Below are 24,523 nucleotides of genomic sequence, written 5' to 3'. Positions count from 1 at the left end.
CTTAGGTAATCCACGCGCGGCTCATGATTGGCTGTCAGCGCCGTGACGGGCACACTTGTAAACCAATTGGCGCTGGTTCCGTTGATTGCTTGAGGGGGAGCACGCCGCTGATTGGCTGCGGGGGTGTTGAGTGGGCGGGCCTTGTTAAGTAACTTGGGAGAGTTCACGTATGAGTTGTTATTTTGATAGTCTCAGCAAAAAGCTGGTCAAGTCCCAGGCAGGCTTTTCTCTTATTTTACAGCATAATTGCTTCTCGTGAGCTGCCGACCAGCTCGTAAATATCTGTCGATTTTACTGTCATTTTAAAAAGGGGGAAAACATGTCTACAGAGATCCCGGAGATTTTCAGGGCGCTTCTTGAGCAACCATTCACTCTCCCCAACTTTGACGATAATGGTAAGTGGCTGCCAAAGTTCATAGGGACGTGTTTTAAATCAAGCCATGCAATATCGTGACTTAAGAGTTTGTTTTAATGCAAGGACAATTGCTGATGTAGGATTGGCGTTTTAAAATAGATTCTGAAATGTCTGCAAACAACTGCGTGATTGTTGCATAATCCCTGTCAGCTGAGCTGGATGGGAATGTGTGCCAGCTGCTGGACTGCAGGGGTCTGCTTCTTGGCTTCAGTGTCCAGCGGTTAGTGGGGTACATTAAAAAAATAAATACCCCTCAGAGACAGTGCTGATTGAGTATTGCCTCATGGCCCAGACAGACAGGCCGCTGCAGCAGAAGCTATGTGATGACCGACACTTGGCACAGTTTCTGACTGTCTGTTGCAGCTGAGTGATATGATCAGTGACTGTGATGCCTTTTTTAAATTACTCTAGTCAATGCTTTTTGACACCGTCACCCCAAATCAGCTGGAGAAATGTGCAAAAGTTGCAATAACAAGTCCTCAGTTCTCTGCATAATCGCTGTGAAATACCCAGAGGGGGACAAATGTCAGTTCCTAAAAGAGACCTATCCACATGCATAGTGAGCATGGTTTGTCTGCATAGTCACTAGTCTGTCAAACCAGCAGGACCTCTTCATCCTGTTGCATCTTTGTTAAACAAATGCAACAAGTGCCCTGTAATACCAACTGGATCCTGCAGCAGTTGTCACAAGCGCACCTATGGTGATAGTTGAAAGGAGCTACTGTTTTTTTCCCCCTACACTAATCCTGTCCCAGGGACGTGTTGATCAGATAAAAGAGATCACTGCATACAGCATGGTAATATAATTTTCCTACAACCCAGTCTGTGGGATCTGTGTTTGTTCAGCAGTAACCTGATGGGATTTGAGCTATTGGCTTGGATCGAATCTTGAAAATGGTTTGTTCAAAAGTAAAAATGCCCTTACATCCAAGAAACGCATACCTGACCAGTGCACTGAGACTGGCCCCTGACCTCCTGTCAAAGTAGTCCCCAGGCAAAGTAAGTTAAGCACCCCTGCCCCGAGATGTTTGAATGAAAACCACTTACAGTGACCCCACACTGGCTGTTCTACCTATTGTTCTTTATATAGCTGTATCAGGGTGATCTAGCCCAATGTTGCTTTGAAACATCTTTACAAAAAAATAGATTAGCTGATCCTGGATAGCAAAATTGTGTGTGTGTGTGTCTCTCTGTGTGTATAAGGTTTAGAGGGGCTGGTGGACTTTGTAGAGTCGTGATTGAATCACTAGATGGCTCTGTTTTCCTTTCTAGTCTGGGCCATGTTTAGATAGATTAGATTAGAGTCAAGTAATATCATTACACTGAGAGGTGTGTCGTTGCAGTTGGCCCCATTTCACAGGATTTAATCACTTGTTAGTCTGTGTGTGTTTTCAAATTTGGCACAAATGTCCACTTTGAGTCCAGGATGAACTGATTAGAATTCGGTGGTCAAAGATGATTAAATGCTAATAATGACAAAATTTCACACTAATGTCAAGTAGGATAAAATGAAGAAATGATGTGAGGTCAAAGGTCAACTTCACTGTGACATCATAATGTTCTGCAAAAACACTTTTCTGGCCATGACACAATGTCATATCTCAGGAACAGAGGGGGAGACATTTGGTCAGATACTGAACTGGTGACACTAATCTTGGGTGTCCACCTTGTAACTGTGCTGGTTGTATAGATCTTCTGTGCTGCTGGGAGGAAGATGTGTGTGAAACATCCATGTTTTCACAGACATGGATACAAACTGTAACTGCAACTTGATGGGTTGGCGGCCATTCTAGTTAAAACTGGTCCAGTATTGAGTGAGAGGGCTGCAGTTGTCAGCTGTGATACAGGCTGTGGAAAAAAACTCTGGGGGCATATGTGCACTGTCAATTTAAGTCTGTCAGGCCTACGTCAGTTAAAAAATGGTTATTCCCATTAGTGACTTAGACACAAAAACATTAAAAATACCGGAGTTACCTTTTAAGGCCTTCTAAATTAATTCTAGTAGTTTGGAAGAAGTCATACAAATGTGGGGGTGAAAATTTTTGGGTGAACTGGTCCTTTACTCCAAGAATTATACTCCAGAATATGTACAAACTGTCAAAGTACCTCTTTACACAATTACATTGAATATTTAACACATGACACACACACACACACACACACACACACACACACACACTAGTGACCATGATGGCGCAGATTTGCTCCAGGACCTTTCACGTGCAGATGCTCAGAATTAGCAACAGAGGCTTCAAAGGTTTGGCTTTTATATTTTTAGATTTTCTTGTTAGTTATAGCACCTGCGGAAAAGCACTTTACACATGAACAGTGAGCATCACATTTCTCCATGCATATAATGTGACACAGGGGTCAGTAGTTGTTCCCTTCTGAATTTAGATGGTATTTACTGTGTGCAATAATGACTTATGTGAGCACACAGAATCCATAAAGTTATCTAAAGCAAAATATGCTGCAAACTTTCCTCAGCTTGTACATTTATGACTGTACAGCATATAAACATATGACTAAGATGACATATCAGTGAAATTCCGACTGCTTAATCATTTTGTACAAAACTGCACAGTCATGCTGACAATGGAGCTTGTTTTCAGAGAAATCCATTCACTTTTTATTAACTTTGCCAGACAGGGAAACTGCATTGTGGACAGATTAAATTTGTGGCCACGCCGCATCCGTGTGAGGCAGACATCCCATGTTTTCTGCTGTGGTTTGTGGGGACTGTTATTTAATGTTCTATGATAACAGGCAGTTTATTGGAAGGTTCTTGAGGTCAAGAAAAGGTCAAGTTCCCAGGAAAGTTGCATGCAAACTTGATAAGGATAATATAGCTTGATTACTTATTGTAATGCCCAAGGTTTTAACTTAAATGAGGCAGTGTGGTACTAATATAGAAAGTGATGTTCAGTGAGTGCACTATGGTAGCAGCTAACCTTGAAGGCTTGGTCTCTTCTCATAATGTTAGACTAAAAACAGATTCGGTGAGACACATACAAGCAACATGGGCCGAAAATATCACCGACACTAAAACGTGAGGTTGGACAGTGTGCACCTTGTTGTGTAGAGCTGCCTTTTGCAATTTACCACACTGATGTTGGTATAGAAATAGAGTGAACAACCCATTTAGTGTCATTGGACAGAACATTGGAGGATGTGGAGGGTGCATGTCTTGCACCGAACATTGAAATGTATTTATCTGTCAAAGAAAACAGGATGTACTTGCATTAGAATCATGCTTTGTTGAAAATTCACAAACAGCTATATAGAAACATTTAGACAACTGATGGATGGACAGAAAATTAAATAGGCAACTACTTTGATAATGGTTTGGCATTTTGCATGCTAACACATTTCATGATTCCAGATTCTTAAATGAAAGGATTTGTTGCTTTCCCTTTCAAGCATTAATTATTTCGATTGATTAAATTGATTGTCTGTATTGAGTACTTTTACCCTGAAAGTACCTTTTCCTAGTAGTAGCCTACTTGTACTTTCACTTAAGTCTCATTTTCAATGCAGAGTATTTTTTTTTACATGAAGTAAGTGAAGGGTCTGAGTGATTCCTTCACCACTTCATATCACACATCAGGATTAAAAAGGCAAAATATCTCAAGCAAGCAAGCAGTTGTTGTGAGACTGATCCAGTACTGTATGTTCATGTGCTGTTGTGGCGACTCTTGATTAGATAACACAGATCATCAGATGTCCTTGGGATGTCTCCCCGGGCCGCAGCAATCCTCTGCAACAATCTTAAACCTCAAGGTTCTGCCTCTGTACGGCCATTTGCTCTGTTGCACCGCTCCGCCGCCCTGCATGCATATTTCTGAGGGACATAGACAGAGCTCCAGCTCATTGGACGGAGCCTGTAGATATGTAAGGGCGGCAGCCGCACGTGTGTTTGCATGTGAGAGGTGGTGCAGCAATGCAAGGACATACGTGGACTATATGTTGCATGTACGTCCTATGTGTTGTTTGAATTGTGACGAAGTTGCAGGATAAAAATGGAATCATGCGTTTAATATGTATTTCTAAAGATGATGAGATGGGTCTGGATGGTTTTACTTTTTACTTATCATACCTCACTTAAAGATAAAAGGCCATTCCACCGTGCTGTCTTCTGTGACTGTATATAACACACTTTTAAAAACTTCGATAAGAAAAAGAACTTTAGTAAATGACACTGATCACTGTAGGACTAGTCTCGCAAAGTCACATTTATCTCGCGTTGCTGCAGGACCAAAATGGATATAGGGTCACAGGCTACTTCTATCAATGCATGTTGATGGTTTGGCTCGTGACCAACACGTTTTTCTCTTTAATGTATGCTGCGGAACATATATAACTCGGTCAACCAATGAGATCTCAGCTAGTTGCGGCGCGACAACCGCTCTGATTGGCTCCTCGCTAGAAGTCACCGCCCCCTACTTAATATTCATAAACAGAGGGCTCGGCTCGCGTATCAACACAGAGCTGGGCGGACATTTTTGACGAGGAGGTGCGGTTTGTTACCAACACCAAAACCTTTAGACGACCAGAATTTCTAAAAGTAGGCTATCGCAGAGGATTAGGGATGCACTGACGGTCGTTGAAAGATTTAAAGTGCAATTTTTGGATTTTAAAAAGACTAGAAACACCGTGTGACGACGGTGATACCGGTTTGATAGCAAACGTTACCGAGCGAACAGGCCAGCTGCTGAGCTTGCTGCTTTGCCAGTTACCAACGTTAGGTCGATAACGTTAACAACAAGGAGGGAAAATGTCGGTCAAGCCGATTATCAGACTAGAAACGGCCACGGGGGGCTCGAGTACATTCCCGGTGGTTTTGAAGAAGATAATGGAAATGCCTCCGCCGAATATTCTGGACGGCGACGACGGTGAGTACGGCAACGTTAAATGGACGGAGAGAAAGGAGCGATGTAGTATTAGGTCAAACTGCAGTTGAGCCTGTGACCCCAGTGTAGTTAAATATGTGCAACGATACTAACTCATGTAACGTTACACCATGCATTATAGCACAGTGTATACAGGCCTGTATTCTCTGGAGACTGTGACCCAGTTAGTGAAGGGGGAAACTGGCTGTTTGAAGCACTGTGAAACTGTTGTGGCTCACTGTTTCTAAGCATTGGAGACTAAAAAATGACGACTTCTGCTGGCAGGCCTTTGATATTGCACTTGTGTGGATGGAGTAAATTGCAGACCACGATGAAACAGTTCAATACAAGTGGTTTTCCTGCTTTCATTGTTGCCTTGTGTTGTCTTGCGTCGATACTTACACTTTCTATGTCTGCTTACATCACTAACTTAGACCCACCTCACTATTTAGACTTTTAGAGGCACGCGCCTAATTTTAAATGCATTATTCAAAGAAAAATCCCATTTTCTAGTTGCAATGATTTTTTTGTCGACAGAAATAAGTAAATTAAAAATCTGCACAGAATACAATTCTCTGCAAAAGGAATACTTGTGTTTAAATTTAAAGACACTCAACTTTTGCAAAATACAGTCAATCGACAGTTTCAGTACATATGAATCTGTGTCAGACTAATGTCTTGAAACAATGTTGGTGGAACATTATTGCTAAGGTACTGCCAAAACTTAAGATTTGTAAATGGTTTGTAAGCAAGGAGATAACTTAGCCTCCACCCCCAACACCTTCCACTGTGGTTTGGTGTGGTGATAACAGCAGTACTGAACAGGAGTGGAAATGTACTGGAAAATGGACATGTAATGATAGTGAGTAGCAAACTGACTGACTGTGAAAAAACTGAAACATTACCTGTATGTCTTCACGCTATAAGAAAGGGTAAAAAAAAATGTGTTGTTATGTGTAGGTTATTAAGCAATGGTTTTACTGGTCTAGATACTGTATGGACTGTATGTGGCCCATGAACTATGAGCTGTTTTATGTCTGTAATGTTTTCACTGTGGCAATGGGCTTTGAAGCTGAATTCGTAAAGTGTCTCAACTGTGCCCTTGGTTGGAATTGGTTTGAATTTTTGGGTCTTTGTAAAATAAGAGTATGGTCCAGACCTGCTTAAAAAAAAGAAATCTTCTGAGATAAGTTACGATCTGGCGCTATATTATTAAACTGAATTTGACTTGACTCGACCAAAAAACATTTCAGTCTGGTCATAAAACTCGCATAGGGTGGATCTATAGTCCATTGATATCCAGACAGCATGATGAACCTGAGGTGCTCTGTAGGAAATTGCTGTTGAGAACTGCATTTGTGGCAATTTTAGGACTGGTCTCTTTGTTGTAGAAAGGTGTAATAAAAACTTGGTGGTTGGGTTTTGTGCCTGAGGGACCTCTCTCTTAATGAGGGTAAAAGCAGACATGTCCTACGTCAGGAACTCTCAATTTTGCTTGAGCAGTTTTCGGATAAAATAAGACAGAAAACTGCCTTCTGTGTCATGACAAATGTGTTAACAAATTTCTGTGAAGACTGTCTTTCATATATCTAACTGTGAATCTCTCCTGTGTTTCAGACACCGACAAGGAAAAGCTGTGTCTGGGAGATGATGTGGAATTGGGCGGGGGAGGAAGTGATATGGGCCCTTCAGCCGCCCTGACCCCTGCTATCTGGGAGAAAACCATTCCCTACGATGGTGAAAACTTCCACCTGGAGTACATGGACCTTGAGGAGTTCCTCATGGAGAATGGCATCCCCACCTTGCCTGATGAGGACCCCCAAAAGGGCAGCCCAGAAGGAGACAGCACAAAGAAAGGGAAAAAGGCTACGCCCTCTGTGCAGGTGAAGCATACCAAGCCAGCAAGTGTGTCCCCAGTGGCCCTGCTACCCATTCAGGAGTTGGACAAGTGTGGGGAGGAAGTGCTGATCATCAAGGGTGATTCTGATATCATCTGTGATGTCACTGCAGGTGAGTAGAGATTGGAGGATCAGAGACTAGAGGGCTGCAAGTTTTCACTTAACTCTTGCTAAATATGTATTTCACAATGCAGGATGTTTGCGTGAATGTCTGTTACCTCAAAAATCTTTGCATCTGGTTTCGGTACCATAGTTATGTACTGTATGTTCACTTTGCTATCTTTGCTATGCAGGGGCACTAGCATCTATTTCTATCATCACAGCGAACCTTTACCACCATTTTGAGATCACTCCAGTGTCACCACATATCAGGTTTGCCTGACATCTGTGTCAGAGCAGAGTTAACTATGGGATTGTCAGCCAACATGTACATTGGTGCAAAATAAATAACTTAAAATAAAGTTATATATAATAACAGTAAATTAGTAAAAGTAATGTTGAAGTATATATAATAACAGTAAATTAGTAAAAGTAATGTTGAAGTAATTATATTAAATTAAAATAAGGGGATGGGGTTGTTGTATTAAAAAAGTTGATAATGGCACTCAAGTCTGATTGCTCCAAGGATATCAGATGACTAGGTACAGGTTTGGTGTAAACTTCTTCCCAAAAGGCGATGACTTGGCCCAGATCTTTATATAGTGTATGTGTTCATGGTGCTGACAGTGTCGCTGACCTTCAGCTTCATCTGTAGCCGTCTGATATTTAAGTTCACGTGTTTTCCTCCTCTCTGCTCAGAGGTGACCACTGAGGACAGAGCGACCCCCGAGCCCATCGACCCCGATGAGATTGAGGTCGAGATCAACTACGAGCCAGATCCCACAGACCTGGTCCTGTCAAGTGTGCCCGGAGGCGAGCTGTTTGACCCTCGCAAACACAAGTTCACTGACGATGAGCTCAAGCCACAGCCTATGATCAAGAAGGCCAAGAAGGTGTTTGTGCCTGAAGAACAGAAGGTATGCTGTAAAAGGGACAAGGGGAGCATCTTAAAACACAACAGTTCAGCAGTATGTGTCACTGTGTGTGTGGATAGTTTGTGTAACGAAAACAACACAATAGTGAACACTTCTCAAAATGTAGGACATTGATTTTGATGGTATTTTATGATCATTTTCCATTGGCCTCTGTATTATCTTAATATTGTAACTTTTGCAAATAAAAAATGAGTGGTTCTAAGGCTATGGTATGAGCATTATGCTCTTAAAACCTAGAAAAGGGATTGTTTACTAACCTCAGAACATACCAAGAAAAGCCTGGACATTGAATATCATTTTATATATACTGTCTTCTGATTAAAAATGAAGGATAACGATTTAATTGACTTGCATCAGCCAATTTCACATTACATAAACATTGTGAGGCCAAAAGTCAGGGGCATATGAGAGGTTGGCTGATGAAATTGTAACGGTATTATTGCTCGCAATTTCATCAGCCGGTTTCAGGATGCAAAAGGTTCAACGGAAGTAGACAGCAGAAATAAGGCCATGTCACAGTGAAGTAGCTCTGGCGACTCACAGTGACTCAGCAGTCTGACAATCTTCAGATTGATGTTTTCCTTTCTCCCTAGTCTGCCTCAGAACACAGGTTTTGTTTATACTCACAAAGGAGCCTGGCTGTGGGCCATATTACTCACTGGCAGGGGTCAGATTTAGGCTAATGTGTCCACAATAAGATACATTAGGCAGTTAAACCAGGTTACCTTAGTAACCGAGCTCAGGAAGCCAGGTAGGCTCTGGTGTTGTGTTTCATTGACACAGTCCAACCCTTCCCCTTCTTTTTTCTCCACCTCTGCAGGATGACAAATACTGGCAGAGAAGGAAGAAGAACAACGTGGCCGCCAAACGCTCACGTGATGCCCGCAGGTTAAAGGAGAACCAGATCACCGTCCGAGCGGCTTTCCTGGAACGCGAGAACGCAGCGCTGCGGTCAGAAGTCGCAGAGCTACGGAAGGAGTGCGGGCGTTACAAGAACACAGCGAGTCACTACGAAGCCAAATTTGGACCACTGTAAGGGACCACATAAAGCAAATAAATCAAACTGAAACTGCACACCCATAACGCAGACAGCACAGTATCGGTCACTTAATTATCACGTCAGGTTAGAAGCATTATTTGGGTGCTGTTCTCATAAAGCAATCCTGATTGTTAGTCGTGCCGACTATATCAAAAGAAGATGGAGTTTGACTGTTGTGTCATAGGTAGTATAAGTACGACAGATGGAAGAGAGTCAGCAGCCTGAACTGGCGTTATATATCAGAAGTTATGTGTCTGCTGTTTAATGTTGACCTCTCTCCCTCCTCTTCCCTGTCATTCATCCTTGTTCTCTTCTCTTTCAAGTGCGGTGCCGGAAGACCAATAGACAACAGTTGATTTATTCATTTATATTTCTGATGAATAAATAAATCAAACCGATGGGGTTGGGATGTGCACTATAATCGATCAGATGAAGAGGAGGAGGGTGTGACTGCTGTTGGCATGGAGATGCAATAGCATGTAAAGACCTGACATCTTATTCTTGAGGTTTTTTTTTTTTTTTTTGTATAATAATTCGATTTATCATCCATGTGAGTGAGAGGAGTGTGAGGATATTCAAGTGCTTCTTCAGTGCACCTCTTTGATGAAGTGTACTTATATCATGTCGCGTATGTATGCGTTTGGCCGAAAGAGATCATTTGTGATGTTTATTTTGGAGACACTGTTGGTTTTGTTCTATTTTATTTTTCAACAATAGATGATAGCAGTTGCAATAGTTTAAATAGAGTATTAGTCGTTATTACGGTTTTGTAGAAATAAACTTGCAGGTTGCTTCCAGTTCTTTCCACATTTGAATGAATTCCGAAACCCATCTGATGATTTTTGTGATGAGCTGGGCTTTTCTTTGCCCACAAAAACTTATAACTGTGACATTTCCAATAATTTTAAGCTTGTTCAGGGGATTACAGTGACGTGGCGGGAAAAAAAGTGCGGCCATGTTCACTTGTCTTCATGTATACATACTCATGACCAGCAGCGCAGAGCCACACATTAACACTCTGCTCTCAATGTCTCATAGTCGCTCTTGTGCCGTTTTTAGTCTCAGAGCAGGACGCCTGCTTTGCTCTCTGCAGGTTTTTAAAGTTGACTCATCTATTTACGTCAGTAGCCTTCACAAGTATTGTGTGTAGAATCCACTGATGCATGGACTGTAAATAGTTTTAGCCTATGATAATGCTTTGTAGACTCTCCCCTCCATCATGTTACAATGTATTCAGTATCACTGGACGTTAAAACTCAGATACAAGTCAGGTTTTTAAAGAAACTTGGATTTGGATAAATACGAAGCAATGAAAGTAAATTTATTGTAAATTCCCAAATTGTGAGTGGCTCTCAGATGCAGGATTTAAATTAGTGCCTTAGTGCGACAGATCGATAGACGTAATTATCATTCAAATCCACACTGTCAGCAGTGCACATAAGAACAAAATTGTTGCAATTGACACTCTGTATGAAAATGTGGATAAAAACTACAAATCAGCAGCGAAGTGCTGGTGCAAACTATAAATAAAAAAGTACATTTGCAGTGGCGAATACAAGTCCTTCGAGCTCAGTGAAAGTGAGAAGAGGGTTATCAAGCTCACATTTTCCAGTTATTTACTATAATTAGAAACCTATTGTGAGAGGTAAATGTGCATTTATATTCTATCACTTCAGTTTTTAGGGTGTGCTGACATTTATCAACCATGTTTCTTATTGGTGTCTGAACTTCTCTGTTCGCTCTGAAACATGTAAGCCGTCAGCGTCTGTTACCAGCTGATTTTTAAAACGATATAATTTGACAAACCAGGAAGCCTCAGTAGGTGCAGATTGTATTGGGGCGTCTCTCATTAATAATTGAACCCCAAAAACTCCTCAAGCCATTTCAATGCACAATCTGCCAGTTTACAGGGGGGCATATTGTGTAAGACAACACCTAAACCCAGGATTATTTCACTGTCCACTTTTGACAAAAAGGGAAAGCTGCTGTTTTGTTCTTTTGTTGCTGTGCTTCCAATAGAGATAGTGACTTTTTACCTAAATAGATTCAATATTTTGGTCTGTTTTTGTGGGAAGGGGTTTCCATGTGTGAGGAATTAAACTAATATAGGTTCTTTTTTAATATCACAGCCTGCAGAAAATGCATTTTTATTTGTTTGCACGTGCTCTTTTGTTAAACTGAGACAAGCGCAATCTTTCTTAAAACTAAAAATCAGGACGGTAACATTTGCCCAAATACTTTTACTCTCTGCATCATTACTTTCAGGTAACACAAGTGACATTATCAACAGTAGGGTGTAATTTTTACATTTCATTCTTTTTTAGTACAACTCTGACATTATTAGTGACGAACTTCCTGACTCAGTATTTTTTTAATACTTTATGCTATAATAACGATGAAATCTGCCTTTTATCTGGAACAGGTCAATTTAACTTTGAGGGTTTGTTTTTAACCTTCCTGGTTCTGTTTGTATTTCTTTGTAAAGAAAAGTCTTGGCGTTATGACTGTGGCTACCTTTTGTGTCTTGTATATAAAGTCTGTATAAATAAAGCCTTGTTGAGAAAGTCCCTGAGTGTTGAGTTCTATGTATGAAGATACTTATTAACAATCTAGCAATGAGCAGTTTGTTTAGAAGACCAGTCTAACTAAATTAAAGCTCAGGTCCAGAGTGAAGACCAATATAAGATGAGAGAATAGTTAACATTCTTAGCTGGAGTCTGTTGGACAATATAGAAATATGAATAATAGACAACCTTCTGATGATTTATGCCATAAAATTTCATATAATACATACACCAGTTATATTCTGGTATAAATACAGTTGTGTCATGTTAACTGCATTGATCATTTCCTAAACCTTTACTAAATTAAAACAGCTTAGATGAGCTTAAGTATCAAGATGCCCAAAGCCACCTCATTTGTGGACATGGAATTTGTTGGACTCATTTTTCCCCAATCTTAAAAGCAGTGCAAGAAAGTGATGCTGTGTAGAGTGGAACATTAATAAAGGTTCAGTCTGGAGTTCAGATAGCAGGCCTGTGTGAACTCTTAGTGAGCAGAAGGCAAAGCAATCGGTGTGAAACCGCGTCATCTGGTGGAGGAAGTGTAGTAAGATGTGAAAAACAAAGCTGGGCTAACTGTTGTACTGCACCTTGAACTAAAACAAGCCTATTCAGCCATCTCTGAACAAATGTATACAGAGTGACTATAGGTATCAAACAGTTAAATGTAATGCTTTTAAAACCCTTTTAAGTCACTATTTTTAAAAATCAAATTTCGGACATTGTTGGACAAATCATGCTTTACTTATTTAGGCATTGCAGTTAAGTAGTGTATATGTGGTCTTGTGCAGAGGTAGGTGTTGTGTAGGAATATGGTTATTAGAGTGAGTTACGTTAATCTATATTTTGCCAACAGATAGATGCAAGTATGAAGTAAAATGACACTATTATAGTTTTTTTTCCCCTAAGGATTTGTAACATTTGAAATGTGGACATTTAAAGCTTAACTAATTTTCATCACAAAAAGAAATTAAACAATGTATAAATAAAGTAAAATAAAATGTTTGTAGCAGTAAAGACCTCACAAATTCAGGTTTAAGACTATTTTGCAGACAGCCTGGTATACTGTCAGCTTATCGTATTTGTTTAAGCATCCTAAAAACACAATACGTCTCCACTCTTGTTCACGATGGAAAGCATATTTTTTTCCCTTTCTTTATTTCATGGCTGTACCACAATTTTTTTTTGTTTATTAAACATTTTTGTCAGTTTAATCTGCAAGGCTGTGCATTGCTCACATTTCACCTATGAACTGTTCATTGATGTTTCTTAGAAAGGTTTTAAAAATATGAAACAATAATTATTCATAAATAAATTAATTTCAGTTATCCGTGTAGTAAGATGACAAAAAATGTTGTTTTTTCTTGTATGTTGCTGGTCAATAAAGAATATTTGTCAGTAGTGAGCACAGTTTTAAAGGCTTATAGCATTTTTGATGTTATAAACCTGTCCCATAAACATTCTTGAACAGAGGGAAATAAAGACAGAAGTATAAAACAGAGTTTTATTGACAAGTCAAAAAAAATGTTTCTTGAGGTGTGTAAGAAAATCTGCAAAAGCTGAAAAACTAAAACAAGAGCTGGGCCGTGGTGTCTTCACCTCTTCTTGAAGCCATACTTCTTTCGTTCATAAAACAGATCTGTTTTGGAGCTGCCCAAGTTCACAATCTTTGGACACCCATCTCGCTGTAATGGAAACAGAGAGGAGAAAAAAGCCTGTTTAAAAAAACATTTCAAATCAGCCAGACAATTTGAGTATTCACAGCAGGGTTCAGTTTAAACTCTAAGTGCTGTTTATTTCCTTCAGGCTCACGAAATCATAGCTAGTAATGCAACATAACAAATATCTCACAGATAAGCCCTGGTTAACTGTGCTTAAGGACACTTACATCTTTCTCCTGGATGGTGCACTCTTTACAGTAGTAGGCATCAGATACTCCGGGCCCTCCGCAGATCACACAGCGTCCCTGATAGGAGCCGTAGTTACACTCATCACAGATGCGCACCAGCGTGCACGGCCTCACATAGGAATCACAGATGACACATTTTCCATCACCTGAGAGGAGCGGGGACAGGATGGATAAGGGAATTGATGGGGGAAGGCAAAAAAAAAATTGTGGATCCAATGTGAAAATATGAATAAATAAGAGAATGTAATAGTAATGCATTATATAAGACTGCATCTGTCATAACTATAGCAACTAAATAGACTTCGAAATAATGTTATCATTATAGTCTTGGGGAAATAACTATCTGAAAAAGTTCAAGGCGTTTTGAGATGTAACGTTTTAACAACCTTACCATAATGTCCTGTTGCATAATTATTGATAAATTACTTTAAAAAATTACAGTTATAAGGACAAATCCTCATTCAAACTATCCACAACTTCAGCCAGGAAACCATCACTTGTTTCCCAACTAAATTGTCCCCATGTTGTTTGATTAAATGCAGACCTAACGTTACTGTTACTGGTGCAAAAGAGAGGAAAAAATGAACTAAGACTTGAACAATTACTTTAAGTTTAGAGGAAAACATATTACAGTTAAAACATTCAATTAATAGAAGGAAACACTTACATTTCTCGCAAAGTCTCCCGATAGCTGAGGAATACAAACAAAACAGTCAGAGCCAGTCAGGCAAATTGCTTTGCTATCTTAGATTAAATATCCATTTCCTTCCTCACATTTACAGTAAACGCCATTATTAAATACACTGAAGTAATATATTACGTGAAACGTAAACATTAGTTACCCTAGTGACATAGACTTTTCTAAGCTAACACCATGGCTAACAAGCTTTCAATGAAATCCATGCTGTAACGGTTAGCATGGTAGCTAACGCTATAGCGAGCAAAACCACAATAAAGGACACCCAGCAGCGGTAAATTAACAGTGTCAGATGACGTGTGAAATAAAATAGGTTTTAACTTACCGACACCGGCTTGTTTTCTGCAAAAAATCAAATCTGGATGATGTTTAGCCATTGTTGGCTCACGTATGGCGAGCGCTGCTGTTCCGGTTCAACTTTAACCTTTGATCGGTTAACTTTGTATGAGGAATCGCATTACCGCCACCTAGCGTCTCCACAGAGAAATAAAACAGAAAACGAGTTTCGGTGGTACCTTACCTTACTTTTTTTTTTTTTTTTTTTGTAACACCCAAAAATACATTATGATAGCGTATTTTTCATTAAAGTTGTGGCGGTGCGGAAATTATATCATTTTGTATAAAAAGTAAAAATAAAATAAAAATCATCAAAGTCATCCTTTAAGCTTTATAAAAACTTTATGTGCCAAAATTCTTTCTTGCTTGAGAAAAATTTCAATTATATTTGACCAAATATGAAAAATAATACATGAGACCGATACTGGTAAATATAAATCCAAACTACATTCTATAAACAATCTGAATAAAAATCAAACTTCCGTAAATATTTTGTCCTTACAAGACCTGCCATACCGCGGCCTACAAAAAGGTGACGTCACCACAGACGGACACATCTTTGTCAGTGAACAAAATGGCAACTTACTGTCTCACTGTCGCCCGGCTCCAGGTAAGAAACGAAAAATGGCTATTTTTACCATATTTACACACCAGTGAAGGATGCCACTTGCTTTCTTGTATTCAATTAATATATTGTTATGTCAGCCTGACATAATTGAAGCTGTAAGAGCGGTTGCTGAGGATAAATAAGCTGTGAAACGGTCACCAGCTCGGTGGCCAGGTCATCGTGTCCTGACTGCACTGAACGCATCCAGTGGGCAACAGCAAGTTTGGCACTGGTTTAAGTTTAAATTCACTGTTTCTGTTTACAAGTACTGGTTACCGATATCATCAGCCCTTGAATGACCTTAGCTAGATTAGCTTTATAAATGGAGTTCGGTGTTTAATAGCAAGGTTAACCACAAGGTTAGAGCTCCCAACAGGCGCACAGGCGACCAGCGTGTAAAAGACAGAAAAGCTATTTGTTAGATTATAGCAAACATTACAGCAAATACAGTCTTGACCATTATTTTTTGGGTTTACTCAAGGGGAAAGTTATCCAGTCAGTCTGATTGTCATATCATCATCATATGTCTAATAACAGCAGTGTACTGTGAAGATTATTACAGGTAACATAATAATAACAGTCCACCAGGTGTTTAACCTCCTAATATCTGAACCTAATTGAGCTCTAATTGAGGTCTATTCAAGCTCACTTTGATGGCTGTATCTAGCTGGGTGATGTAGAAGAAAACGAGCAAATAACCCTAATAACTTCATCTAATATAGACAAATCAAACAATATCTTTAAGTTTGGAAAATCACATGTCTAGTGTATGACATTGGAGTGAATAATGGCAAGAATTTGCTGTCATTTTCAGTTGTCAGTGTTGAGAAACTTGATCTGGTAAAAGCTCTGTAGTATTACTTTACTCAAAAATCTGTGCATCCCATCTCATAAAAATACCACATTAGGTTAACACTACTAGAAAGTAGTGTATTGCACAGCTTATGTTTGATTGTGACTGATGTCTGAACCAATAATTTTCTAATGTATGTATTAACTCTTGAACTAGCTCCTGAATTGATTGACAGCAACTCTTTGTCACTAGCTGCTTGACGTCAGAAAGTCAACAGATGACCGGTTGTAGGCTCAGCTGCTTATGTTCTGTCTGTGAACGTCATCTAAACTTTAGCACACATTGTCTGGTCATTGAAGGCCTTCAGTTGTTACTCTTCGTTCTTTTGCACGTCTCCTCTGATAAGTTAATTAGTTATGTATTTGGAGCGAGTCTACTGAACAGTCTGGCTCTTTTCTGGTACTGCCCTGCTTTACAATCAGTACATATTCAAACAGAGCTTAAATTAATGTGTGAGTAAGTTTATGGGTTTAAGTGCTCAGCTCAAGGGCACCTGAACAGTGGCTGAGACAGGAAGGTTGTTTTGACCCTCTTCTTGTTATCTCATCTAGTGTGAACACTATACAATGTAAATCCAGTTACACACACTATTTGATATGACATTTTAAAATTAAGCTTTTCAAACATTTGAAAATTGGCAGGAAAGATGTTTGAATGTTTTAGGGAACTGGAGCTGGTGTGTTTCTATAGGCTGAGAATGTACTGGTATTTATGGTTGGCCTCATGAGGGGTTGCATAGCGTTCACCTGGTATCACCCTGATATCTGACACTTGAGCCTGCACTGCAAAATAGAGTTGCATTCAGAAGCTAACTTCCCATTGTAATAGAAGTAATATTTCCATATTAATATGATTTTAGGCACAGTATTGTCAAATTCTGCTCTCAAAAAGAATACAATATAGTTTAAAAAAAATAATATTCTGTGACTGAGCACTTGTTTATTTTGTTATTTTTATTGTGGGAAACAGTGCTGAAGTTAAGTTTATGTTTGGTTTTGTCCGCAGCTCTGTGATTATGCTCATACTTGTGTTTCTGTTGTCGTTTCCAGCTGGCTCTGGGCCATGGTGCACGGCGCCTGCATGTATCAGCAGCTTACAGAGCCAAGGCCAACGTGTCTATGAGCCGCTTTGAGCCCACTTCCTACGTCAACTATGAGAAGCTCCAATCCAATGTGGACATTGTGCAAAAAAGGTCAGCACTGTTTCTTCCAAACACTCCCTTATCTGTGTGATTGTTTGATCTCTAGTGTTTGTTTGTCCTTAAGCACAGTTTCTCTATATCTTCCCACTTTTTTTCCAGCTACTTTTTATTGGTTGTGTTTATATTCCTGCTGAAATGTCTTCTCATGTTTTAACATCCTGCTAGGATTAAAATGTCTAATTTTTCTGTCCAGACTCAACCGGCCACTCACCCTATCAGAGAAGATCGTGTACGGCCACCTCGATGACGCCCACAACCAGGAGATCGACCGCGGCCGCACTTACCTGCGGCTGCGTCCCGACCGCGTGGCCATGCAGGACGCCACAGCCCAGATGGCAATGCTCCAGTTCATCAGCAGTGGCCTGCCGAAGGTGGCCGTGCCCTCCACCATCCACTGTGACCACTTGATCGAGGCCCAGACTGGAGGAGTTAAGGATCTGGCCAGAGCAAAGGTACGGGATTTTTATTTGTGTATGGTAATTATACTAATGTTTTAAAAGTAATGGCTTGTTAACATGCATTGTCATCATGTTTCACCTCATAGGAAATCAACCAGGAGGTCTACAACTTCCTGGCTAGCGCTGGGGCAAAGTATGGAGTTGGCTTCTGGAAACCAGGCTCTGGAATCATCCATCAGGTATAACTTTGACTGAAGTTTGACTGCAGTGCCTGGAAATGATCATTTTAGCACGCTAACGTTCAGATTTCATACACAAACAGATCATCCTAGAGAACTACGCCTACCCAGGAGTGATGCTGATTGGCACAGATTCCCACACGCCAAACGGTGGTGGGCTTGGTGCCATCTGCATCGGTGTTGGAGGAGCAGACGCTGTAGATGTCATGGCAGGAATCGCCTGGGAGCTAAAGTGCCCCAAGGTTAGCAGAATACAATATTTTAACTTTTGTTTATATTTTGATTCTCCACAGCAACAGTAGTTGTATTTCTTTCCACCTCTGCACTTCCTTACCACAACTAACTCAACGATTTCGTCCACAAAGGTGATTGGTGTGAAGTTGACCGGTAGTCTCTCAGGCTGGACGTCTCCTAAGGATGTCATCTTGAAGGTGGCTGGCATCCTGACAGTGAAGGGAGGCACTGGAGCCATCGTAGAATACCATGGGCCAGGAGTTGACTCCATTTCCTGTACTGGTCAGTTAAAAAAAAAGCTTTTTCAACCTGACATCATTACACTTGGAATATATTTTGATTTTGCTTCTGGGTATTTGGTACACAATATTCATTCGGTTTTACTGTGCGCAGGAATGGCCACCATTTGCAACATGGGAGCTGAGATTGGAGCCACGACCTCAGTGTTCCCTTACAACCACCGCATGAGGACCTACCTGGAGAAGACTGGACGTGGACGTATGTTTAGGGCTTTGGTCAAACATTTTTTAAATTTTTAGTTTTATCACTTTGCATCGCGACTGAGTCAAGGGAAGACAAAACAATGATACAATCCATGGACAATACATTTGTCAAGGTTGTGAGTGTTGGCCAGGATCACTGTCGCCTCTCATCTCCTTCTGTCACTCTTGATCATGTGTATCATCGTTTCTATGTCACAGAAATATTCAGAAGAAGATTGTTGCATTAGATTTGGACATATAATCTATGACACCTCCTATCAGATGAGTAAAAAAGAAGTAGATAATCAGGATTACAAGCAGAATAGTCTTGTCAGTGTGTCTCAACACTCATCCTCTTGTTTCTTCCCAGAGATCGCTGCCCTGGCTGATGAATACTCAGACTTGTTGGTACCAGATGAAGGCTGCGAGTATGACGAGCTCATCGAGCTCAATCTGGACGAGGTTTGTCTTTTTTCTTTTCTTTTTTATAAAAATGAATTTACAGTGTCTCTGACCTCATGTGTAGGTGTAGATTTTTAGGAGGGACACAGTGGACATGTCCCCCTCATTATTTAGAACATGTGCATATGTAACCTGGTTAGACCATCCTGATGACATGAGCTCAACATTGTGTGTAACTCTCTGTATCAGTCTGGACTCGATGACTCGTAGTTGATTATTTAAAATGCAGACCACAGCCTGCAGAACAGTAATGGTGCCTCTCGAAGCAACAAGCACTAAGTCTAACATTGGTAGACTAAACACAGCACTAAGTGGTGTTATTGCAGAAACAGAGTCAATAACAACAATTAAAAAGAACAAAAGTATACACTCGTGGAGTTTCTTAGAGGAAAAGGCGTTTTTGCCATTCTTCCGACTAGATTTGGCAAAAGCTTGATTTATAAACTGGCTCTGTTGGCGATGAAGAAGATGTTCCACAGTGTTTTGTTGCGCTGATTGGCCCACTGAAAATGTTTGGGGCGGCACAGAGTTCAAACTGATACAGAAAACAAAACAGAATCTTGAATTCATGTCATCAGGATGTGTCCTACCAGGCTACAGCATTTGTCACCCCTCCCAATATATCATGAAACAAGCAGAGGGCTTTTATTCTAAACATTCAAGACATTTATCCCATAAATTAATGCAAAAAAGGCACAAATTGGTGCAATAATATTCACCATAATGCAGGGAAGTAATTGGTTTTTTTTAATATGACTCCTGAGTGTCTGTTACCAGTGCTGGAAGACTGATATATCTCAGAATATTTCTATACATCTTTAGATACATATCTTGCCATTACAATTAAGCACGACTTTCGTAAATTGCTGCAAAATGTATGCAGAAGTGGTTAACGTCACAGCGTAGATTGCTTACGTTAATTATTTTTATTTAGAATAACTGATTTCTGTGTTGTTTCTTTCTCTAGCTGAAGCCCCACATCAACGGACCCTTCACCCCTGACCTGGCTCACCCAGTGTCTGAAGTAGGCGCTGTTGCTGAGAAGAACGGCTGGCCATTAGAGGTTAAAGTTGGTAAGAACCGACCCGAGATCAACAGGCTGCACAGCTTTGGTCATACTCCTGCTATTTACCTCAGTACAATTTTAGAACTGTCTGTCTCCTTTCCCCTCCAGGTCTGATCGGCAGCTGCACCAACTCCAGCTATGAGGACATGGGCCGCGCCGCCTCTGTGGCAAAGCAGGCTTTGGATAAAGGCCTGAAGTGCAAGGCTCAGTTCACAGTCACCCCCGGCTCAGAGCAGATTCGCGCCACCATCGAAAGAGATGGATATGTGAGTGTTGGTGCACAAAGAAAGTTGGAGTTGCGCCTCCCTTTTTGGGTGTTGTGATGAAAGCTCAGATGTGTTTGTGTCTTTTAGTCAAAGATCCTTGGTGATGTTGGAGGCGTGGTCCTGGCCAACGCATGTGGACCCTGCATTGGACAATGGGACAGGTAGGTGTTTGGGCCATGACGGACAGTTACGAAATACCTCAATTTGATTTGTGCTTTTTTAAAATGAATATATATTGTGTGTGTGTTTTGCATTCAGGAAGGATATTAAAAAGGGAGACAAGAACACGATCGTCACGTCCTTCAACAGAAACTTCACTGCCAGGAATGATGCTAACCCTGCAACACACGCCTTTGTTACCTCCCCTGAGGTAAACTCACACTAAGCCCACACTACGAGATGCACAAACTTAAACTTGGAAGCTTAACCACCTTGTCCTCTTCCTCAGATTGTCACTGCCCTCGCAATCGCCGGCACATTAAATTTCAACCCAGAGACAGATTTCCTCACAGCCCCCAACGGTGAGAAGTTCAAGCTGGAACCTCCCAACGGAGATGAACTGCCTTCCAAGGACTTTGACCCGGGCCAGGACACCTACCAGCACCCACCTCCTGATGGCTCCAGTCTCAAGGTGGACGTCAGCCCTGAGAGCAACCGGCTACAGCTGCTGGAGCCCTTCGACAAATGGAGTGGAAAGGATCTGGAGGACATGAAAGTTCTCATCAAGGTCAGGTCTCTTGAAACGGCATCCTCACCTATAGCAGTTTGTCTCTATAAAAGTTGTCACTGCAGCTGTGTTGAGAATTGTTTTGAACTCTCTGCTTGCTATCTCCACAGGTGAAGGGCAAATGCACCACAGACCACATCAGTGCTGCTGGACCTTGGCTGAAGTTCCGCGGTCACCTGGATAACATCTCCAACAACATGCTGATCGGCGCAGTCAACAGCGAGAATGATGCCATCAACAAGATCAAGAACCTTCTGACAGGGGAGTACGGAGGAGTCCCTGATGTGGCCCGTCACTACAAGGTGAGGACTGCAGAGGGGAAAGTACAGGCGCTAGATTATTGGGCCAAAGCTGCTCTTTGGCAGCACACCACTACTTTCCTCAGGTAGTTTGTCCTTCAGCATGGTATTGATTTTAAATTTGGAAGTGGGCCTCCATCAAATGATCCACGGCTCTTGTTTATGTCATTGGCAGCACTACACCTATGCATATGTCTAGTGTTGCGTGGTGATACTAACAGGTGAATGACACTGTAAACATGAAACACCTACATCACAGGTGTCTAAAGCAGGACTCCCAATTCACCCCTTGTATCAAGTATAAATCCGGCTTAACACTCTTTCCGTTGTGTTGTGTGTAGGCAAACGGTGTGTCCTGGGTTGTGGTTGGAGATGACAACTACGGTGAGGGCTCCAGCAGAGAGCATGCTGCACTGGAGCCCAGGCATCTGGGAGGAAGAGCCATCATCGTCAAGAGCTTCGCCAGAATTCACGGTACTGCAAAATAACTGCTAAGAGATGGGTGTACCTGAAGCGAGGACTGTGTGCTATCTTACACTTCACTATTGATTCTGTCAATTAACAAACATGTCTCCCTCCTGTCCTCAGAAACTAACTTGAAGAAGCAGGGTTTGCTGCCACTGACCTTCAGCAACCCATCAGACTATGACAAGATCCACCCCGATGACAAGATCTCCATCAAGGGACTCAAAACCTTTGCTCCAGGAAAGGTAAGAAGGCATTACAGATGAGAAATGGCTTGCGTGTGGTAACTGTTTTGTAGCTTTCGGTGGACGTTTTAAGACTGGAGGAACTTTTTCATAGCTAATGAAAAGCGTCTGAACCTCATCTCTTCCTCTCGCCCTCCCCAGCCTCTCAGCGCAGTCGTGAAGCACAGCGACGGCAGTGTGGAGACCCTGGAACTGAACCACAGCTTTAACGAGACACAAATCGAATGGTTCCAGGCAGGCTCAGCCCTCAACAGGATGAAGGAGCTGCAGTGAGGAAGAGGGAGCGAGGAACAAACAGGAGGAGGAGGAGGAGGAGGAGGAGGAGGAGGAGGATTTTCAGGGGGAAAACAGGGTGGTGAGGATTGTGTGGACGATGGGGGCTGAAGAATGTACATCCTGTCGATGATTGTTCCATCATCTGCATTTTGCACACAGCCTGGACTGGAGAAGTGTGTCGGCATACCTCGAAGAGTTAAATGTTTATTAGTTCAGACTGTGTGCCGAGCTAATGTTGATGATGGAACAATAGCAACTTGTCTGCAGTCAGATATCTTAAACCTTCATTTGTCAGTGCGTAGTGTTACTGAAGGTCCTGTAAGCTGCTGTTTCAAAGTCAAACAAGATAACCGGTTAAAAATCAAAGTGTGGTATAAAAACAAAGCTTCAACACACACACAAACACACACACTAAGCTTCGACTCAAGCAGTGACATAGCGCCCTGCCAGCTGATGCACCACCAGTGTTTTTGCAGCTGTTCAAACAGCTCTGTCAAGCGTGGAAGCCACTTCACGCTGGAGCTCAGCCAGCTGATCGCACACTTGCTTGAGGATTGTGTTGCACACTGCATGGCAATTATCAGCGTTAGTCAACCGTTGTCATTCAACCTGCCCCTAGTGTTATTTACACTCCACCTTGAACTAAACACTGCGGTTGGCTGCATCGCTGGGTCCATTTGTTGTTTGGTGTAGTTATAGTTGCAATGACCACATGGATCTAAAAGAAACATGCAGGCAAACACTTCCATTCATTATTTTCTCACATACTTACAGTCTGCCCCCTAGTGGCCATGAGGAGATACTGTAGTGTCCACAAGGCACAGCACCTCGCTCATTTTAACGAAATGACATTTTTGAAAGCAGCACCTAGTTGCTTTTTTCTAGGGATTGTTGAAAGGCATTCTGGGAAGCGTGGGAAATCACTTAAGTGCATGGGGCAGTTTGAGAGTAAGCAGATTCAACAAAGTGAGTTAAGCTAAGGGAGCGTAACTGGAACTTCACAGATATCCATGTCTTTTAGCAAAGTATGTTTTTATCCATTACATTACACGTTGTCAGTGTTACAAAAGGTTACAGAGAACCACTACAGACATTTCCTCACATAGAGAAAGACTTATATGCTTCAATACTGTGTAAAAATACAGTAAAAACACCTCTTCTTTTTCCTTGACACCATCACTACCACCATCTCTAAACTGCCCCCCAATCAGTCCCTAACCTCTTCACACGGTCAAACACATATGTTTTTTCCACTTGTTTGTTTATTTATTTATAATTTGTCCGGCAAAAGGTCGCTTTTCCATCAACTTCTGCACGCACAGGGTAAACTTGGATTTGTGTCCTTTGTCACTTTGTGTTACTTTTACCTCAATCAAAATAAAGCTGTGTTGAATTAAAGGAAAGTAACAGCACAGTCAGTTTTGGTTATGGTTAAGAAAACTGACTGTAAATCACCACTTGCTGTAATTAAGTAATGTAGCTACTCATAAGAAAACTCCAGATGATCGTGTCGGCAGTTATAATCAAGCAAAACCTCAACATGGGGATCATTTCATCAGATCAGAAACAAGTGATTTTGTCTTCATGCCCACCTTTACATCCTGGACCCTGCAAAGTAAATGCATCAAGGTTAATTAGATGAAGGCGTAAACCACTCTCTTCCTCTAACTGACGCCAGTGAAGTGTCCGGTTTCATGTACATTTAAGTGTTTGTGTAATTTTTCTCCCAGATTATCTTTTCTGTATTACAGAAATGCCAATGGGTTGTAAAATAAAAAATCACAGATCTCATTTATTTACAATGGCTCCAGTGATGTGACTACAGAGTGTTTGGGGTTTAGGTATTGGTACCTGGAGAGGTGTACAGTGTCAAAATCAAATTTAATCATTCACAATGTTGGTAAGACACATGAACAATGCATTAC

General features: G+C 41.2%; 3 protein-coding genes across 4 annotated transcripts; 2 read left to right on the top strand and 1 right to left on the bottom strand.

Moving 5' to 3' along the window:
- Window positions 1-175: 175 nt before the first annotated feature.
- On the top strand, window positions 176-11,842 carry tefa (TEF transcription factor, PAR bZIP family member a). Of its 2 annotated transcripts, none has more exons than XM_050059262.1 (5): window positions 176-395; window positions 6,922-7,314; window positions 8,001-8,218; window positions 9,057-9,268; window positions 9,599-11,842. In XM_050059262.1, the coding sequence occupies exons 1-5, from the start codon at window positions 320-322 to the stop codon at window positions 9,618-9,620; spliced, it is 921 nt and encodes a 306-aa protein (XP_049915219.1). In that variant the 5' UTR covers window positions 176-319; the 3' UTR covers window positions 9,621-11,842. The 2 variants fall into 2 exon arrangements, with proteins under 2 accessions (XP_049915219.1, XP_049915218.1); XM_050059261.1 differs by lacking the exon at window positions 176-395 and adding an exon at window positions 4,919-5,307.
- Window positions 11,843-13,326: 1,484 nt separating this feature from the next.
- phf5a (PHD finger protein 5A) lies at window positions 13,327-14,863 on the bottom strand. The gene is made up of 4 exons (XM_050059274.1): window positions 14,768-14,863; window positions 14,413-14,436; window positions 13,725-13,891; window positions 13,327-13,521 (listed from the first exon to the last, which is right to left on the bottom strand). The coding sequence occupies exons 1-4, from the start codon at window positions 14,817-14,819 to the stop codon at window positions 13,432-13,434; spliced, it is 333 nt and encodes a 110-aa protein (XP_049915231.1). The 5' UTR covers window positions 14,820-14,863; the 3' UTR covers window positions 13,327-13,431.
- A 468-nt stretch (window positions 14,864-15,331) lies between these two features.
- Window positions 15,332-24,393, top strand: aco2 (aconitase 2, mitochondrial). Its single transcript, XM_050059241.1, has 17 exons — window positions 15,332-15,388; window positions 17,288-17,430; window positions 17,633-17,891; window positions 17,984-18,076; window positions 18,160-18,318; window positions 18,442-18,592; window positions 18,704-18,808; window positions 19,163-19,254; window positions 20,222-20,327; window positions 20,429-20,586; window positions 20,674-20,747; window positions 20,845-20,956; window positions 21,035-21,313; window positions 21,424-21,615; window positions 21,954-22,086; window positions 22,201-22,322; window positions 22,464-24,393. Exons 1-17 carry the CDS (start codon window positions 15,353-15,355, stop codon window positions 22,593-22,595), a joined length of 2,346 nt encoding a protein of 781 aa, XP_049915198.1. The 5' UTR covers window positions 15,332-15,352; the 3' UTR covers window positions 22,596-24,393.
- Window positions 24,394-24,523: the final 130 nt, after the last annotated feature.

This window comes from Epinephelus moara, chromosome 13, assembly GCF_006386435.1.
Source record: "Epinephelus moara isolate mb chromosome 13, YSFRI_EMoa_1.0, whole genome shotgun sequence".
Taxonomy (NCBI): Eukaryota; Metazoa; Chordata; class Actinopteri; order Perciformes; family Serranidae; genus Epinephelus; species Epinephelus moara.
This window is presented reverse-complemented; position numbering and strand designations above follow the sequence as displayed.

Excerpts from the sequence above, each read along its gene's own strand:
- tefa (XM_050059261.1), top strand. The coding sequence starts at position 5,190 with ATGTCGGTCAAGCCGATTATCAGACTAGAAACGGCCACGGGGGGCTCG. Across the intron at positions 5,308-6,921 it reads TATTCTGGACGGCGACGACG|ACACCGACAAGGAAAAGCTG; the intron begins GTGAGTACGGCA and ends CCTGTGTTTCAG. Across the intron at positions 7,315-8,000 it reads CATCTGTGATGTCACTGCAG|AGGTGACCACTGAGGACAGA; the intron begins GTGAGTAGAGAT and ends CTCTCTGCTCAG.
- phf5a (XM_050059274.1), bottom strand. The coding sequence starts at position 14,819 with ATGGCTAAACATCATCCAGATTTGATTTTTTGCAGAAAACAAGCCGGT. Across the intron at positions 13,892-14,412 it reads CGGGAGACTTTGCGAGAAAT|GTGATGGAAAATGTGTCATC; the intron begins GTAAGTGTTTCC and ends CGCTCCTCTCAG. Across the intron at positions 13,522-13,724 it reads GCACCATCCAGGAGAAAGAT|CGAGATGGGTGTCCAAAGAT; the intron begins GTAAGTGTCCTT and ends TTTCCATTACAG.
- aco2 (XM_050059241.1), top strand. The coding sequence starts at position 15,353 with ATGGCAACTTACTGTCTCACTGTCGCCCGGCTCCAG. Across the intron at positions 18,593-18,703 it reads TGACTCCATTTCCTGTACTG|GAATGGCCACCATTTGCAAC; the intron begins GTCAGTTAAAAA and ends TACTGTGCGCAG. Across the intron at positions 21,314-21,423 it reads ACATGAAAGTTCTCATCAAG|GTGAAGGGCAAATGCACCAC; the intron begins GTCAGGTCTCTT and ends CTATCTCCACAG.